This window comes from Panulirus ornatus, chromosome 35 (genome assembly GCF_036320965.1).
Source record: "Panulirus ornatus isolate Po-2019 chromosome 35, ASM3632096v1, whole genome shotgun sequence".
NCBI classification, from domain to species: domain Eukaryota; kingdom Metazoa; phylum Arthropoda; class Malacostraca; order Decapoda; family Palinuridae; genus Panulirus; species Panulirus ornatus.
The window spans coordinates 6693155-6710768 of record NC_092258.1 but is presented as its reverse complement, the minus strand read 5'-3'; the positions used below and the strand labels follow the sequence as shown (position 1 = coordinate 6710768).

At 47.5% G+C, this 17614-nt stretch overlaps 1 protein-coding gene across 3 annotated transcripts in view; it reads left to right on the top strand.

Annotated features, from left to right (window-relative positions):
- LOC139760108 (U8-agatoxin-Ao1a-like) overlaps positions 1–17614 on the top strand; it is a 121965-nt gene that overhangs the window by 93721 nt on the left and 10630 nt on the right. For all 3 annotated transcript variants that reach the window (XM_071682949.1, XM_071682948.1, XM_071682950.1), the window contains exon 2: positions 10086–10167. In XM_071682949.1, the coding sequence (XP_071539050.1) occupies positions 10086–10167 (82 nt within the window). The remainder of the gene's footprint in view (positions 1–10085; positions 10168–17614) is intronic.

The following is a 17614-nucleotide window of genomic DNA, read 5'->3' as shown; positions in this document are numbered from 1 at the left end:
AACTGGTTCAAGGCTCAGGTCCACCACACCTGACCTGGAACTGATTCAAGGCTCAGGTCCACCACACCTGACCTGGAACTGACTCAAGACTCTGGTCGACACCTGTTCTGGTCTCAATGGTGCTGACTCCAGGGTCAGGTTCAACACCTCCTGACCTGGTCTTATGGCCCCCCAAGTCTCAGGTCCACACCTGACCTGCTCTTGTGTGTAGTGCCTATCCGAGTGTGTCCCCCACACCTGACCAGGTCCACCTGTGTGTGTTATGCATCCACCTCACGGCAGAGGTGTTGTCATCTGCACCGGGAGTTTCAGGTCTGCATGACATATACACCACAGTCTGCAACGCAGGGATCTTGTCTGCACGGCTGTGAAAGCCTGGCTCCACTACCCAGCAATATAGTTTAAATACGGAATACATTTCACTCTGCTGTTCAGATGGTGTGGTCAGCTGGCCAAGGATTCAATCTACGACCCCGAAGGTGCCTCCTCCCCATCGCCTGTGGAGAGTTACTGTGTTAACTTCTCGAGATCCAATTTGCATCTCTATCAAACCATCCGGTCACCCCCTTTGGAGGGAGTGGTCGACCTGGTTGAGGCTGGGGCTCTTGGGTACCAGAATATTGACCCTTCCTACCCTGCAGGGAAGATTACGTCCTCCCCCTGACCTTTAGGGCTCTCACGGCTGCTGTACGGTAGGAGGACGGCGCTGTCCCTCACCAAGAGCGGGAGTTCATTTCGTCGTCGCCTCCCACCGTCCAAGCCACTTCAGGAGGCTGCTGCTGCTCCACGACACAAGACGTCTTGCTTGCTCCGGCTGATGGATGATGGTTCCTCGCCTTACAGCTCCTGAACCATTATGACCTTGTGATACCACACCTCGTAAAGCTGTCCGCAATATCCTAGACGCAGCAGGAGTCCACAGCCTGATCCAACCCTACCACATGGAATTGAGTTCTGTTCTTGGACTCCAATTGGGGCTTCGTGCATGGCTGATATCTCACACACAGATCACCGTCTGTATCTCCATCATTTTATCGGGTTAGTAATGCGAGACATCTCCCCGTTGAGCAGAAGCCATATCGAGACTTTCTACATGTTGTGGTTCGACATTATCGTCCATATTACTGAGGCAGACGCTGGCATTCGAATACCGTCCTATCACCTATCCTTACTCTCTAGCCCTCTCAACATTGGCGTCCCCAAGGGTACTGTGCTGTCGCTTACCCCTTCTGTATAGCCTTCTTAACTGTGGCGTCCCTAAGGGTACTGTCCTATTACCTATCCCTTCTTTATAGCCCTTTCTATAGTGGCGTCCCTCAGGATACTGCCCTGTCACCTATCCTCTTTCATCTTTCCATTGTACACCATCATCACTGGTTCATTACAGTACGGTAACTACCTCGTTCCCCCAAGACATCACCGTCTTTTACTTAACCTCGTTGTCCTGTAGCATACTCGAAGTGCCGCTTCTCCTCTAAGGTCCGTAAGGAAAGAAGCGAAATATAGATCAGGTTTTGAAGGCTTCGTCATTATTCATGTGATACATTCATTGTCTCTTTCAGCCTTTCTCTCTCTCTCTCTCTCTCCTCCGTACCTCACCAGGCCTTTGGCCAACACCATACAACACTCCCACCCATACCGCTGTTGCTGTTCCTTCTTGTTTCAGTTTCCAGCCCCAGGGTACGCCACCGCCTCCTTAACAACCTCCTCACGTCAACACACGCGCCTCAAGTTTCTCGTAACTAAATTACACACAATGAAACCAGTTCCACACTCGGGACAGAAACTTCAAAGAAATTAATTAACATATCTCTCAAAGTCACGGAGGCTTGGAGAGGATTTTATTAACAAGATAGTGTATGATTAGGAGGAGAAATCCTCACCCTTAAAAAAAGAGAGCTAATGAGCCTCCCCCAGCTCCTAGGGGTGTGGGGAAGCGCTCCTCCTAGGCTCTGCTGGGGATACAGTCCACATCCTCGGCATCTCCAGCGTTCCATAATGCCGTCATACAATAGGGAGCCGTGCTGTACTTTTCTGTAAGGCTTACGATACAGGCTAGGCTGTAACTGCCTTTTCACGGGGAAGTTATGAAGAATCTAGCGTAGGATTTTGATAGACCACTGAACAATGTATTATTTTCTGTATATGATGCTTTAGAATATATACACTACGGGTGGGATTCGAACCCCAGACAGGGCTCTTGGCAACCCCGGCCACAGCATGCGCACGCGCTTGAAATCAAGCGTATTTCAAGCGCCTTCATTGTTTAACCTCCGCGGTGGCCGAGGTGGCCAGAGGCGCGTCCTGTTCAGGGTTCGAATCCGACCCGTGGTGTATATATATATATATATATATATATATATATATATATATATATATATATATATATATATATACACACACACACACACACACACACACGTTCGTCCGTCCCCTAAGTTACCATGAAGATATATCCGGCCATGTCACTTACATACAACCATATCCCTTGTACTTTTCCCACACGTTCTTCTCTTCTCTTCCACTTCTTCCTCCTCTTCTACACAATACATCCTTTTGTCTTTCTCTTCGCCTATCCTCCCCTCTTTATCCCCTCCCCTTCGTCCATTTTTTAGGGCTTGCTACAGTGACCCTCTTTGATGATTAGAACACTTCACACACACACACACACACACACACACACACACACACACACACACACACACACACACACACACACACACACACACACATTATCAGTAGAAATCATGAGCTGTATCGAGATTATGAAACAAAGCCGATTTTTTTTGGAGGAAAATGGCCTAAATTGAGGTAAATAATTGTTCAGGGTATTCATTATTGTTCAAGGCCCAAATATAAAGATGATCTCAAATTTTTGATATAGTGAAATGATTCCTTTACTTCATTCGTTAAGTTTTCATGTTGTATAATGTTTCTTTTGGGCCGACTGTAGCGAATGATTATTGTGAAGTGTGTTAACGTACTTATTTCTGAGCATGATTACAGAAGTTATGTGCGTGGCAGAGCACGTATGGATTCCAGAGTCTTTATATATATATATATATATATATATATATATATATATATATATATATATATATATATATATATATATTCCTATGAGTCCACGGGGAAAATGAAACACGAAAAGTTCCCAAGTGCACTTTCGTGTAGTAATCACATCATAGGAATATCTTGATCGCGCAAAATTATGATCCTTTCCAACATATATATATATATATATATATATATATATATATATATATATATATATATATATATATATATATGTATATATATATCATGGAGAATATGACTTATTACCGTGAGATAGTTAAATAAATTCTTTTCTTTTTAAGAAAAATAGTCATGACTGCAAACACACGTGGTATTGTATTGCCCCGAAAGAGAAAATAAGATGCTTATTTGGAATAGCCAAAATTGGCTCTTTCAGGACCCGAGTACTGCTGCTTCCTATTTTCTTTTTTTTTTTTTTTTAGGGGTGGCCATAATTGGATCCAGTTTCCTCCGGTTCGGTTCCCTAATCCCATCCTGGGGATAACAAGGCGCCAGTATGACGCCAGCCCCACCTCCCACCCCCTTGCACACACACACACACACACACACACACACAGACACACACACACACACACCACACACACACTCCGTCTTCAGGGTACTGTAAAGTAATGTCCGTTTTCCTTTCGCCTTGTTAAAAGGTTGCCTCTTGGTGGCATCTCGTTTTCAATCAGCTTTTTCCCCTCCTTGATTTGTTGACTTATTATGTCTTTTGACTCCCCTCTCTCTCTCTCTCTCTCTCTCTCTCTCTCTCTCTCTCTCTCTCTCTCTCTCTCTCTCTCTCTCCATATCTAATATATCTTCTCCGCTCGTGGGTTCCTGATGAATCCTCTCCCTTTATGAATACCCAATAAATCCCCTCCCACTTACGGCTATCCAATAAATCCCTCTACTCCCATGAGAAAAAATGATAATAATCCAGGGAGGAGAAAAAACAGTGGATTACTCCACCCGGGATTTACAACTGTGTGGGATGTTTCCTCCACATCTCAGAGATATATTGGACGTCAATCTTCCCCCCCACGACTTTCCCCCCTGACCTCAGTCTTCCCCCTCACGACTTTCCCCCATGTTATCCTTGTGTTCGTCGTCGACCCAGGGGAAGGACGACAGTGGCTTTTGGTCGTCTGTTTTCGTTGGCACGGAGCCATCCTCTGTATCCATTCCTCCTTACGTCTCTTCTCTTCGACAACGGGTGGATTTTTTCTTTTTCTTTTTCCTCATTCTTTGTTCGTTCTTTTAGGTAATTCATCTTGCTCTCTCTCTCTCTCTCTCTCTCTCTCTCTCTCTCTCTCTCTCTCTCTCTCTCTCTCTCTCTCCAGCCGTGACCCTGGCCTCCAGTGCCAGACCCAGGACCTCACCATTTATTCATGAGTCCACAAATGGGCGAGTCAAGTCAGCTGGCGAACTGGCCCAGCAAACACGGCGGACCCTGGCGATTACTATTTGACCTCCGACACTTCCAGATCCTCACCGCTTTAAGCAATGGACATTTGAGTCCTCATTAGACGACACCAACTAGACAAGAACAGCTTCATCTCGGTGCACGAGTGGAAAGATTCCCGCAATTTCGAGTCGGAGGAAAGAAGAGACAGAGGTTCACCCCTGGGTCAACGGACGACCCCCAGAGGGGTCAATCCAAAATAAGCGGAAAGGTCAATTGCATGACCCTCAGGCTAAGCGTCTTCGACCGCGAATTGATGAATGTCAACCTTATTAATGGAACTTAATCGTTGTTGTTGATGTAGCGGTTGAGGTATGTGTGTGCGTGCGGGAAAGTGGTCACTGCCTGAGGAAAAAGATGGGTATGTTTGATGGCATAGTAGTTCCAACGGTTATGTATGGACGTGGGGTGGGGCTTCAGTTGATGAAGTACGGAAGAAAGTGGACGTGTCGGAAATAGTTGAGGACAGGCTGTGGCGTGAGGAGGGTTGATTAAGAAATAAGAGGGTGAAAAGAGAAGGTGCGGTAGTAAGAGGAGGAGTATGGTAGAGAGAGCCGAAGAGGGTGTGTTGAAATGGTTTGGACTTATGGATGGGATGAGTGAGGAGAAGATGACTAAGAGGGTTTACTTGTCGGAAGTGGAGGAAACAAGGAAAAGGGAGAATCGGGAAATCAGAGGAGGAGGGGGAACGGTAGAATGGAAGATGCTTTGAAGATTCGGGGCCCGAACATGCAGGAGGGTGTGAAGCTTGCATGGGATAGAGCGAATTGGACGGATGTGGTATACAGGCGGCGACGGGCTGTCTTTGGACTGAACCAGGGCATATGATGAGCTTCCGGAGACACGGAAAAAGGTCTGTAGGGCTTGACAGTTAGAGAATGGATGCGAACGAATGAGGCCGTTCTTTGTCTTTTCCTGGCGCTACCTCGCTTCACGGGAAACAGTCAACTCGTATGATACATATATATATGAAAACACACACACACACACACACACACACACACACACACACACACACACACACACACGTACATATATTCCCACACGCAGAGAGATTGTCTGGAAGAGCGACACCATCAGACAACATCGTACAGTTCCACAAGGTCGTGTGCAGCCGCTGCATGAGTTCACCTATCCGGGCCGAGTCTTGGGCTCCTTGAACGTCAATCATTAGCCGCCTTTGCTAATCACCTAATCAATGGTGTCCTCCCTGATCGCAGACCCCGCTGATTAACGCATCATCATTAGGCTCTGGAGGTGATGATTAATCACACTGGTGCGACCCCTTGATTCAGACGGTGCTGAAGGGGTCGTTCATACTCCAGGGTCGTATACCGTCGCGCTTTAAGAGTCGTACACACGGTCGTGCCCAGGTCGTACAGCCTGTCGTGCTGTCTTTCTGAAATAGGTCGTATATCGACGTGCATGTTCAGGACGTGTCTAATGTAGAACACGGCATCTCTTATTATCTCTCCGTGCCACGCGCGTGGTGGGGGTTCGTGCGTAAGAGAGAGAGAGAGAGAGAGAGAGAGAGAGAGAGGAGAGAGAGAGAGAGAGAGAGAGAGAGAGAGTAGGCAACACTAGTGGCCCTTTAAAGGCATAACCGTCTAGCTGTTATTAAAGATGGTCTACTCGATAGACCTGGTTACTTCGAGGGATGAAGGTGTCTTGAATTTTCCTTCTATCTTTTTTTATATGCGCGCGCGCGTGTGTGTGTGTGTGTGTGTGTGTGTGTGTGTGTGTGTGTGTGTGTGTCTCTGTGTTGATTACTTATATACATTTACAGTCTGTGGATGTAAAAGATTTAGTCATGTTTATGTATGTCGGTTCGTCTGACCTTTGACCTTCCTCTGCCGCCACCCACATTACTAAGTATCTAAGTGAATGCTTGTTAAAGCCTCCCCTCTGTTCTAAAGGTCACCAGCGTAAAACAAGAGGGAAAAATTGTGAAAAAAGGCCACTTTATTCTTTTGTTTCACTTTTGATGTATATGTGTGTGTGTGTGTATGTGTGCGTGTGCGTGTGTGTGTGTGTGTGTGTGTGTGTGTGTGTGTATACATACATTGTTTGAACAGAATGATGGAAAATGTGGGTTTTGGGGAATCCGAGTGGTATCCGAGGCTCCATGTTTACCTTCTGGTTTGAGACTTATTCGACACCACCTCGCCTTCCCCGGGGGCGAGCAGCAAGGGACGACGACCTCTTTCCCCATATGAGGACGAGGGGACGACTCTTCTGGAGACGACGGTACAACCCCCTTAGGTGTGGTAGCGTGACCTATGACCTGATCCTTTAATTAAGGGCGTTTGTAGTATATAATATACGGATACATAGATACGACAGTACGACCCCCTTAGGTGTGGTAGCGTGACCTATGACCTGACCCTTTAATTAAAGGCGTTTGTAGTATATAATATATGGATAGATATATAGAATAGATAGATAGATAGATAGATAGACAGATAAATAGATAGACCCCAGGACCTCAAGAAAAAGTCTTGGCTTTACCCAGAACGTTTCTTTTTCGCTTCTTCCCCGAATTTAATCAAATTAAAACCATCGCTGACAACCCAAGGTACGAAATATCATGGCAGTCAGGGGGGCGTAGGGGGGGACCAACCAACCAACCCACCCAGCCCACCACCCAGCCCACCACCAAACACACCACCACCATACCAGCCTTGTGTTTTTCATTTCCTCTCTCCCTCCTGCTCCTCCTCCTCCACACCAGCTCTTGAAAAGAGGTCTTGATATGAGGAGATGTATCTCATCGTGGTAATGGACCCAGCCGAGGATTAGTTTGCAAGTTTGTCTACGCTGAGGCTTTACCGTGTGTGTGTGTGTGTGTGAGAGAGAGAGAGAGAGAGAGAGAGAGAGAGAGAGAGAGAGAGAGAGAGAGAGAGAGAGAGAGAGAGAGAGAGAGACCCAAACATGCTCAGTTTCCCCCCAGAATTTTTCGGGAGGGACGTGAAATTAAGCGAAGAGAATTATGGTCGAAAGGCGAGGCGGGAAACATGCCATTACTTAACACTTTGGAATTGTTCGTATCTAAGTGGCAACAAAGTTGTAGTTTTGCTGCGACTGTGAGTTTTGAAGGGTTACTTTCAGTTGTGTAGAAGAACGAGGGGCCTATCCAGTGGCGTGTGTACAGAACTTTGATACTAACGGGTTATGGCTATAAAGAAGCTTCGCTCGCTCTTCATGGCCCATAAACCTCACTTCACGAGCTTGTAAATTCACTGATTACGCTCCGAAAACCGAAGTCTTTTACAAGAGCGCTGTTTCGCCGATAAACCTCACTTCACAAAGCATGTAAATTCACTAATTACGCTCCGAAAACCGAAGTCTTTTACAAGAGCGCTGTTTCGTGCCGTTTCGTCCACGTTGCTCCCTTCCTGCGAGTGAGGATGGTCGGATGGCCCGCCGAAGACACCGCTCTCCCTGCGTGGAGGAGTTGGAGACAGCAGCGAGCGGGCCTGCGGGGCCGGCGACGCCCCTGGACGAATAACCCGGCGAAGCAATTTCGTGTCGGGTCTTCACGCTGGGAGACGACCCACAAGTCGTCGCTCTTCTCGCCGGAATTAATACGACGCGAGTTTTCAGCTCTCGCGGCCCCGCGCGCTCTGTGTGTGTGGTTTTCTCGCTCCCCTCGCGGTGTAAACCCGCGGCGCCCGTGCCCATTGTTGGAATATCACCACCGCCTGTAGTCTTTGCTGTTCCTGAAGGAGTTTTAGCCGAGGGGATTTTACCGCTCCTGCTCCTCTCGCATTTTGTATGTGATTTTTTTTTTGGACGGTAAATTTATAGAAATTATTTTCAGACCCGGTTTCGTTTGAATATACACACACACACACACACACACACACACACACACACACACAGTAATCAGGCGTCCACTTTGCCGGCGGATGTCATCTCCAGCGAACAGTGAGCGACCTGTGTAGTTGATCCCAGGAAGCCATCCGTATGAGTAATGCGACATAGGGGGATGACGTAAGTGACTATAAAACTAAATCAAAAGAAAGGAATTAAAAAAAATAACGCTAGAGGAAATTGACTATTGACTAGATTAACTCTTTGTTTATCCCATCAGCCCTCAGGATTTCTGTTTGTTATATATGATGTCTTTGGTCGAAGTGGAATAATATATATATATATATATATATATATATATATATATATATATATATATATATATGTATATATATATATATATATGTGTGTGTGTGTGTGTGTGTGTGTGTGTAAAACCTGTCGTTCATCAGATCCATCAAACACAATGGGAAATTAGAATGACCTTTCATCTGGCCGCGCGAGAGAGATGTTTCTCTAAATGAGAAAATGTTTTACACTCTCTCTCTCTCTCTCTCTCTCTCTCTCTCTCTCTCTCTCTCTCTCTCTCTCTCTCTCTCTCGCACACACACACACACACACACACACACACAGGTCATATTACCACGAGCAGGTAACATTCTCTCTGTCTCTCCACCCGCCTCCAGTGTCCTTTGAAGTGGCCACTGTTACCCACCCATCGCTTCATGGGTCTGCCACCAGTGAGGCCAAGAAACCTGAACAGGTTTCTCCCCAGGTAGAAACCTCACCAGACGAAGAAAGGGTTTCGAATCCTTGCTCTCAGCCGCAGAAAACCGGTCGCGAGGGAGTAAAATCACGTGTAACTGGGTGAGACTTTCGTCTCTGTTGATATGTTAATTGACATGTTAATTGCCCGACTAAGCCGCTTTGAACACGACGGTACGACCTTAGAGCACGACGGTACGACCCTAGAGTACGACGGTACGACCTCAGAGCACGACGGTGTACGACCTACCCTAGAGCCTTGCGGTACGACCCTTGGATATGGCAGCGGCGCCCTTTTAACCCCTCCCTTTAGGGCCATGTCAAAGGTCAGGCCCATCATACACGTAGGGTCGTACCGTTGCGCTCAAGGTGGTCGTACCGTCGTGCCCAAAGGGGTCGTGTCACCGTGCACGGCGATGAGATAAGGTTCTGATTAAACACAGCAATGCTTCTTGGTGGCTTGTGTGTATATAGGACACTTCATAATAATTAATGACTGTAACTGTACACACTATATATAACCTCACCCCTTCCATTAAGTAAGCGACTTTAATGACACCGTTTACACGCACTGTAAAGGATTCATTATTCGTATGTATAAACACCTACACACACACACACACACACACACACACACACACACACACACACACACACACACACCTGGCTTAGGCTGCTGTATATGTGTGTGTGTGTGTGTGTGTGTGTGTGTGTGTGTATGTGTGTAAAGACATGGTACATATATACCACTAACCACCACAGATTACCATGAACTTTCCTTAACCACCACAAACTACCATTAGCTACCCCTAACCACCACTGACTACCATTAACTACCCTTAACCACCACAAACTACCATTAACTACCCCTAACCACCACAAACTACCATTAACCACCTCAAACTACCATTAACCACCACAAACTACCATTAACTACCCCAAACTACCATTTAACTACCACTAACCACACCGCTTGTTCCCACAGGTCGAGAGGAGGACGAAGGCCAAGCACCAGAGATGGACTATACAACTGACTTGCTGGAGCGCCTCTTGGCCCGCACACAGAAGTGAGTATCTTGTGACGGCGTCACGGCCCTAGGGTGGGTGGGGGGGGAAGAGAGGCTGCGTCACGCCTCTTGGGTGGGGGGGGTAGGGAGGCTGCGTCACGCGTCTAGAGTGGGGGGTGGGTAGGGAGGCTGCGTCGCGCCTCTTGAGTGGGGAGGGAGTAGGGAGGCTGCGTCACGCCTCTAGGATGGGCTAAGGGAAAGCTACGTCACATCCTTAGGGTGGAGGTGGGGGGGGCTGCGTCACAGCCCAAGGGTGGAACAGGGAAGCAGCGTCACCACTCTAGTGGGGCAGGGAAACTGCGTCATACCTCTGCGGTGGGTCAGGGAGCCCACTTCAACCCTCTAGTGTGGGGTAGGGAGGTTGCGTCACAGCCCTAGGGTGGGGTAGGTAGGTTGCGTCACAGCCTAAGGGTGGGGTAGAGAAGCTGCGTCACAACCCTAGGGTGGGGTAGGGAGGCTGCGTCATGCCTCTAGGGTGGGGTAAGGGAAAGCTACGTCACGTCCTTAGAATGGGGCAGGGAGGCTGCGTCACAGCCCCAGGGTGGGGTAGAGAGGCTGCGTCACAGCCCTAGGGTAGGGTAGGGAGGTTGCGTCACAGCCCTAGGGTGGGGTAGGGAGGCTGCGTCACAGCCCTAGGGTGGGGTAGGGAGGCAGCGTCATACCCCATAGGGCGGGGGAGGGAAGGTAGCTTTCACACCTCGAGGATGGGAGAGAGAGAGAGGCCACGTCACGCCCTATGGCAGGGGAAGGCAGTCTGGGTCACGCCCTTAGAGCGACGAGGGAGCCCGGCTGCGCCACAGCCCCAAGACGGGGTAGATTGTCGTTGCTTGACAGATTTCTACGACCAATGAATTTACAGGATTGTCCGCCTTAGACAAGAAGTCCATGTGTTGTTCGTAGATCATCGTAGTATCCATTTTCGTTTTACGTTTCTTTTCACTAAAGCCGCTGTAACCGTTTAGTTGCTGCCATATGGCGAAAAAGGTGATTGGGTGGAGCAAAACGTGGATTTGATTTGTGTTCATCGTGGAAAGTTATTGTATTGGGTACCGTCCTATTATTGGTTCTTTGATGTATCTGTTGGTTACTATGTTAAAAGGCTGTGGAAATGTCTACTTATGCCTCTCCGCAAGATTCATTTGGCGTGTTTTATGTATCGGTGATTCGTAACGATATAGATGTTTTAAGCACCGATAATGATGATATTACATTTCGTATACGTAATTGCTTTTCCCGCCTTAGCGATGTGGGCGTAGGAATAAACGAGTAACATTCTTCACAAACCCACTCTCCAGCTGTCATAAATGCACTGAAACAAGAATCCACCATCCACAGTCATACTCCAGAGGCTATTCTATTTACCCTTTCATACGACATAAATTCAGACAATTGTCAGCATGTCACCCCCCATATACCACGTCGATCCAATGAATTCTGTCCCATGCACGCCTGTCACCTTCCTGAATATTCAGACCCCGATATCCCTAGGCCTCCTTCAGTCCATCCTTCCATCTCTTTCTTGGTCTGTTCTTTCTCCCTCTACTTCTAGCTCATAGATCCTTTAAAGTCAGACTTTCTTCACTCATCCTCTCGATTACGCTGAACCACTTCAAACCCAGATCAGCTTTCTCAGTCAGCCTGCACTTATGACCACACCTCTTTCGTTCACTGTCATTCCCAGCACGACCAACGTCCTCAGGCGTTTGATTTCCAACATGTGCATCATTTTCTGTTCTGTTCTATTTAATGCCTACAACGCTTTCGAGACGACCATAACTTCAAACATACCCACCTTTGCCAGAACAGACACTATGCGCTCCCCTCTACACGCCCCTTTATGCCCCACCATGACTTTCTTCCGCCACAGTGGTTTCGTCCACTGCCACGTCCCGTCCACTCCCACGTCCCTAAAACACTCCATTTCCTCGAAGTCCACCCAACTCAGACTTTCCCTCTAGAGCATCCTGTCTCACCACCCCCGCTGCACTTCACTAGCTTACCTTTGTTCACGCAGACTCTCAGCTTCTCGCACACTCTCCCTATACTATCATCAGTCTTTGGAGCCCGCCACCAGAGCCGTGTCATCTGCAAACAGCAACCGATTAAATCCCAGACCCCCAACCCAAGTCATCGCACCAATATCGATAATGATAAAATGATATGATGATAACCATACGATCACAAAGAATAACAACGAGCCTCGGTGCCTCACAACTCATTCCGACTGTTTTGTTTTGGGTTAGATTGAGAGAGGGAGAAGAAAAAATAAAAATCAATCCCTGCAATTGGTGCTTTGTTCTCCATTTAGTTAATTACGGTCAGTATGAAAAGGGAGGGTACATGCTTTTGTCCCAGTGGGCACTATTGTGAACAACAGGGTCATGGTTTCATAGCAAATTATATTAGTTATCTCGAAGCGAACCAGGGAAACAGTGGGAGCTTGACTATCCAACTTCTCATGAGCTGATGAAACTTCATTTTTGACTTATTTATCGAGAGAGAGAGAGAGAGAGAGAGAGAGAGAGAGAGAGAGAGAGAGAGAGAGAGAGAGAGAGAGAGAGAGAGAGTGGCCGTTTATTCTTCAAACAGATTGCCATGGGGATATCGATAGATAGAGAGAGAGATTCATTCCACAAGTTGGCCATATAATCTGTAACCAATTAGACTCACAGAACTTCGAAACTATTTTAGAACGAAGCGAGCGATGGCTTCATATAAGTCGATGATTATGGATGGTCGATGAAGAGTCTGAAAACCTTTTATAATAACACGTATTTTGGGTGGGTTTGGGTTCCCTATTCAGAAGGGTAGATTTCTTGATGCCCAGTGATGTAGATTCCCTATTGCCATGAAAAATATATTCGTTTAGGTTGAGGATAATGTCAGAATAAATCATTCCGCTCCTTGAAGTGACGTCAGGCGCACGCATTGCGTCCCTGTTGGCCTAATAAGTTCTGACATTTCTAAAGGCTGCGTCCTGGCTGGCCTGGGCAGGTGTAGTCTGACGTGGAGAAAGGTCTCCGGTGACGCAGAGGATGACGAAGTGTGGAGGGATCAACGTAGGCAGGTATTAGGAGAGGGGACGGAGTAGAGTCTTAAGTCCTGGGGTTCAGACGCATTGGTACATTTTAGACGGAGACGCAGGCGTTGATAAAGATGACGACGCAGACGTTGACGGAGACGCAGGCGTTGATAAAGATGACGACGCAGACGTTGACGGAGACGCAGGCGTTGATAAAGATGACGACGCAGACGTTGACGGAGACGCAGGCGTTGATAAAGATGACGACGCAGACGTTGACGGAGACGCAGGCGTTGATAAAGATGACGACGCAGCCGGATTTGGATGAAGGAGGTAGTGGCGACACAGACGATGACGAAGAGGTCGGTGGTGGTGGAAGGAAGGAGGTAGGTTTTGGGAGGCGGAGGGAGGAGAGTCTTCCGGCCAGAGGTACAGATGCCCAGGGACAGCTTAGAAGGTGACGGTGACGTAGGCGATGACGGAGACGCAGACGTAGACTAACAAGTAGCTACAGAGAACCAACACGTCTCCACATCCAACAGTACGGCCTCACTACTGCGTGTTCCAGCAAATCATACAAACCTGGACCAGGACTCCAGGACCAGACTGTCAGGTAAAATGACGCGACTTGGCAGGTTCATAATAAGAGATGTTTTGGAAGAGGATAGTGTACCGTGTTAGTTGTATAGAGGAAAGGAAGAAAAAAAAAGGGTATTGGTTGTTTAAGATTCGCCAGGCCTTTGTCTATTAACGGCATTCGGTCTGTATAGTCCCATTAGACGTACCATCCCCCAGGCCTTCGCCTGGCTCGGGTGTCGTTGTCTTAAAACGGTACCTCGTCCCCCTCCAGGTATTAGCCCCAACCTGCCTATATCGCACGAAACGGGTATTGGAATATTTGACGGGACTTGAGCGAGGGGCATGGAACCAGCCTTATGAGATGGGGGCAACTGGAGGTGTAAAGGAAATTGTGAGGATTTCCCCATAAAGGTTTTTAAGGATACAAATAATGGCTGATTGGATAGATTGAGTCTCTGTTTTATCCGTAAGTGTATGGATAATGGAGAGTGGAGTGAGAGGAGTCCCAACCCGGGCTAGTGAGAGTGCATAAATTGCGGACGAAGTTAGAGGAATGCGTGAATGGATTGGGATCAAGTGAGAGTAATGTTGATAAAGGGGAGTTGGGGGTGTGTGGACAGAGGGCCAAGTGAGAGTAATGTTCATCAGGCTAGTGGGAGTGTATAAGGTGTCAAGTGAGAGCAATGTTAACAGAGGATAGTAGGAGTGTGTGAACAGGGGATCAGAGTATTGTTCATACTGGTTAGTTCCTTTGATGAAGCATAAAGTCTGCTAAGTATTCAACTTTCCCATCTGCTTGTCCTTATTATGTCTTAACTCACTCGTGAGCCTCGTAGATACCTAACTTTCACATTTTCTCTCTCCAAAACTCCAGCATTTTCCTCTGTTTACAGGAAATCTAACTTTCTCTCATACTGTAAGCTTGTATACAGCTTTCCAAAATCCTCTCTTCTCACCCTCCCTTGCCTTTGAAATGCCTCTATACCTCCCTTATATTTTTTTTCTGCCTCTAAAAATGCTGAACTATGCCACCCTTTGTGCCTACGTTTCCAACACGAGAAATTCCTCTCGAGCAAAGCAGAGTAACTGAAAGGGATTCTGGGGCGATTTTAAGGGTCGCTTTCTTGGAAATCTCCACTACAGGATGTATTATATACACATAAGTATCCCGTCTGTTCTTTTTTTTTTTTTTATATAATTAACGTAAGTTCGTAATGCTCACATTACCACTTCAAAATATTTAATGTCATCCGAGAACCCGGTATCGGTAAGACAGCGTGTGAGAGACAGGGGTCCGTGGACTTGTGATTATTGGACACCAAAACAACAGAGAAACTTTCACGTGTGTGGGGGTTCCCAGCCATGACGTCACAGCGAGGGTTGACGTCCGAAATGGCTGGTGAAGTATTGACGAATTCAGTCTCCCTTCCACAAAGTATATATATATATATATATATATATATATATATATAGCGCTAGGGACAGACGAAGAGAGGCCCACATTCGCTCATACCCAATATATTCCCTCCAGTTTCATATTGTCAGCGTCAACTGCTATATCCATTAGTCTTCAATTCATCTTGCCGGCCGCTTCTGGCGTGTCTTGTAGGGGGGAATGGAAAGTCTCATATACGAGGCAATGAATATCTTGCCTCGCAGATGATACTCATGCATTATCTTTCTCACAGATAATGATGCAATATTTCCATGATTAGCACTTGTATATATATATATATATATATATATATATATATATAGCGGGAGCTGCTACTCTGGCTATGCTAGTTTTGTTGTGCGATAGCAGAATTTCCATATACACAAAGGAACCCACTATGAGACTGGATCTTTAACTGTTAAGGTTTAGCGCGCTTTACGCTGATTGGACTGTAGGTTACGTCCAGGCGGCGTTGCTATGTTAGGGCAAGACAGGGTCATACTGTAATACAGGAAAGGGAAGCGAGTACAGCGGGGCAGCATGGAAAGTGCACATTTTGTAATTCTGATATTTCTCTGTAATGTGATGGACATATTGCCAGGAGAGTGAGGACTATTTCAGCAGTATGGGGGAGGGTTATGTGATGGAGAATGTTACAGCGCGTCAGGAGCACGAGTGGAGGGGTGTGTGGTGGAGAATGTTACAGCGCGTCAGGAGCACGAGTGGAGGGGTGTGTGGTGGAGAATGTTACAGCGCGTCAGGAACACGAGTGGAGGGGTGTGTGGTGGAGACTTTCAACACGCCAGGATCATAAGTGGAGGGGTGGGTGGTGGAGACTGTTAGTACGTTAGGATCATGAGAGTTGGGGTGTGTGGTGGAGATTGTCAGTACGTTAGGATTATGAGTGGAGGGGGTGTGTGGTGGAGATTGTTAGCACGTCAGGATCATGAGTGTTGGGGTGTGTGGTGGAGATTGTCAGCGCGTCAGGATCATGAGTGGAGGGAATGTGTGGTGGAGATTGTCAGGACGTCAGGATCATGAGTGGAGGGGTGTGTGGTGGAGAATGTTACAGCGCGTCAGGTGCACGAGTGGAGGGGTGTGTGGTGGAGATTGTCAGGACATCAGGATCATGAGTGAAGGGGTATGTGGTGGAGATTGTCTGGACGTCAGGATCATGAGTGGACGGGTGTGTGGTGGAGATTATCAATACGTCAGGAACGTCATCTTTGCCCCTCCTCATTCTCCTCTTCTAGTTATTCTATAGCTTCGACTGAGCTATACTTAGCCTGCTCCCCACCTATTGTCAAACTCTCTCGCCCCAGCATCCTCCTTCTATGGCGCAATATGAGGCTGAAATTAAGTCCCCAAAGTTCATTTTCTGTCTTTCCATTTGTGGAATCCAGCCTTCTTTCCTTCCATACAGAGGAAAGTGGGGTCTTTTTCTTTCATAGAGTAGACGATCCGACTTGAACTGGTTTAAACCCTTTAGCATCATGGTACGGCCTTTGAGCACGACGGTAAGGCCTTCGAGCAGGATGGCACGGCCTTTGACTCCGGTGGCTTGACTTTTAGAGGTTCAACACCTTACCCAAGGGGCGTGTCGCACCGAAAGTCGTACCGTAGAGCATAAAGGTCGACCCATCGTACACCAAGGTCGATCGTACCGTCATGCACAAAGGTCGAGTCATAGTACCCCAAGGTCGAGCCGGAGTGTTCAACATGTCCTCGTCCCAGTTTTCGCTACACTCGACCTTTGTCTAGGAGTCGCACCCTAGACGATGGCTTTGTGAACCTCGCCAGGAGACATCTGTTGCAGCCCCCTATTAAGCTGCGATTGAATCTCCCGCAACTTGACGGTAATACCTTTTCTTTTGTCATTCTAAGAAACGCCACAGAGTGGAGCTGTCGGGTGGTTAGTTGGGGTGTGGTATAGCTACAGGATCGTTGGGGGAGCTCATGATGCTGTGGCTCACCATCGGGAGCTAATTAGCTGGGAGAGACAGCATATGGGTAGGGTTATTTGGTAAGCAAGAATGGAGAGGGGGGGAGGGGGGGGGGCTGTTCAAAGAAGAAGTCAACCAGTTCGAAACGAATGGTCTGGTGTGAAGGCAAGTCGCCGATTCCTTAGGGTAGACCAAGTTCCTTTAGTTGTATGTGGATTTGGTGGAGTAACTAGTATTGACGGACATATCAAGGGGATGGATACGGTGGGGAATGGGGGTCTACCGCTGCCGGTATGTGATGCAAGTCCTTTGCAGGGAAGAACATCCACGAGCGCAGCTGACTGTGAGGAAGTGGTACTCTGAAGATGACTACAAGCAAAAGCAAGCATGTGGTCCTTGAGGAAGGGAAAAGAAAACCGACCGTGATCACTTTGCTGAGCTGGTAGACCACAGAAGCTCCACACATAT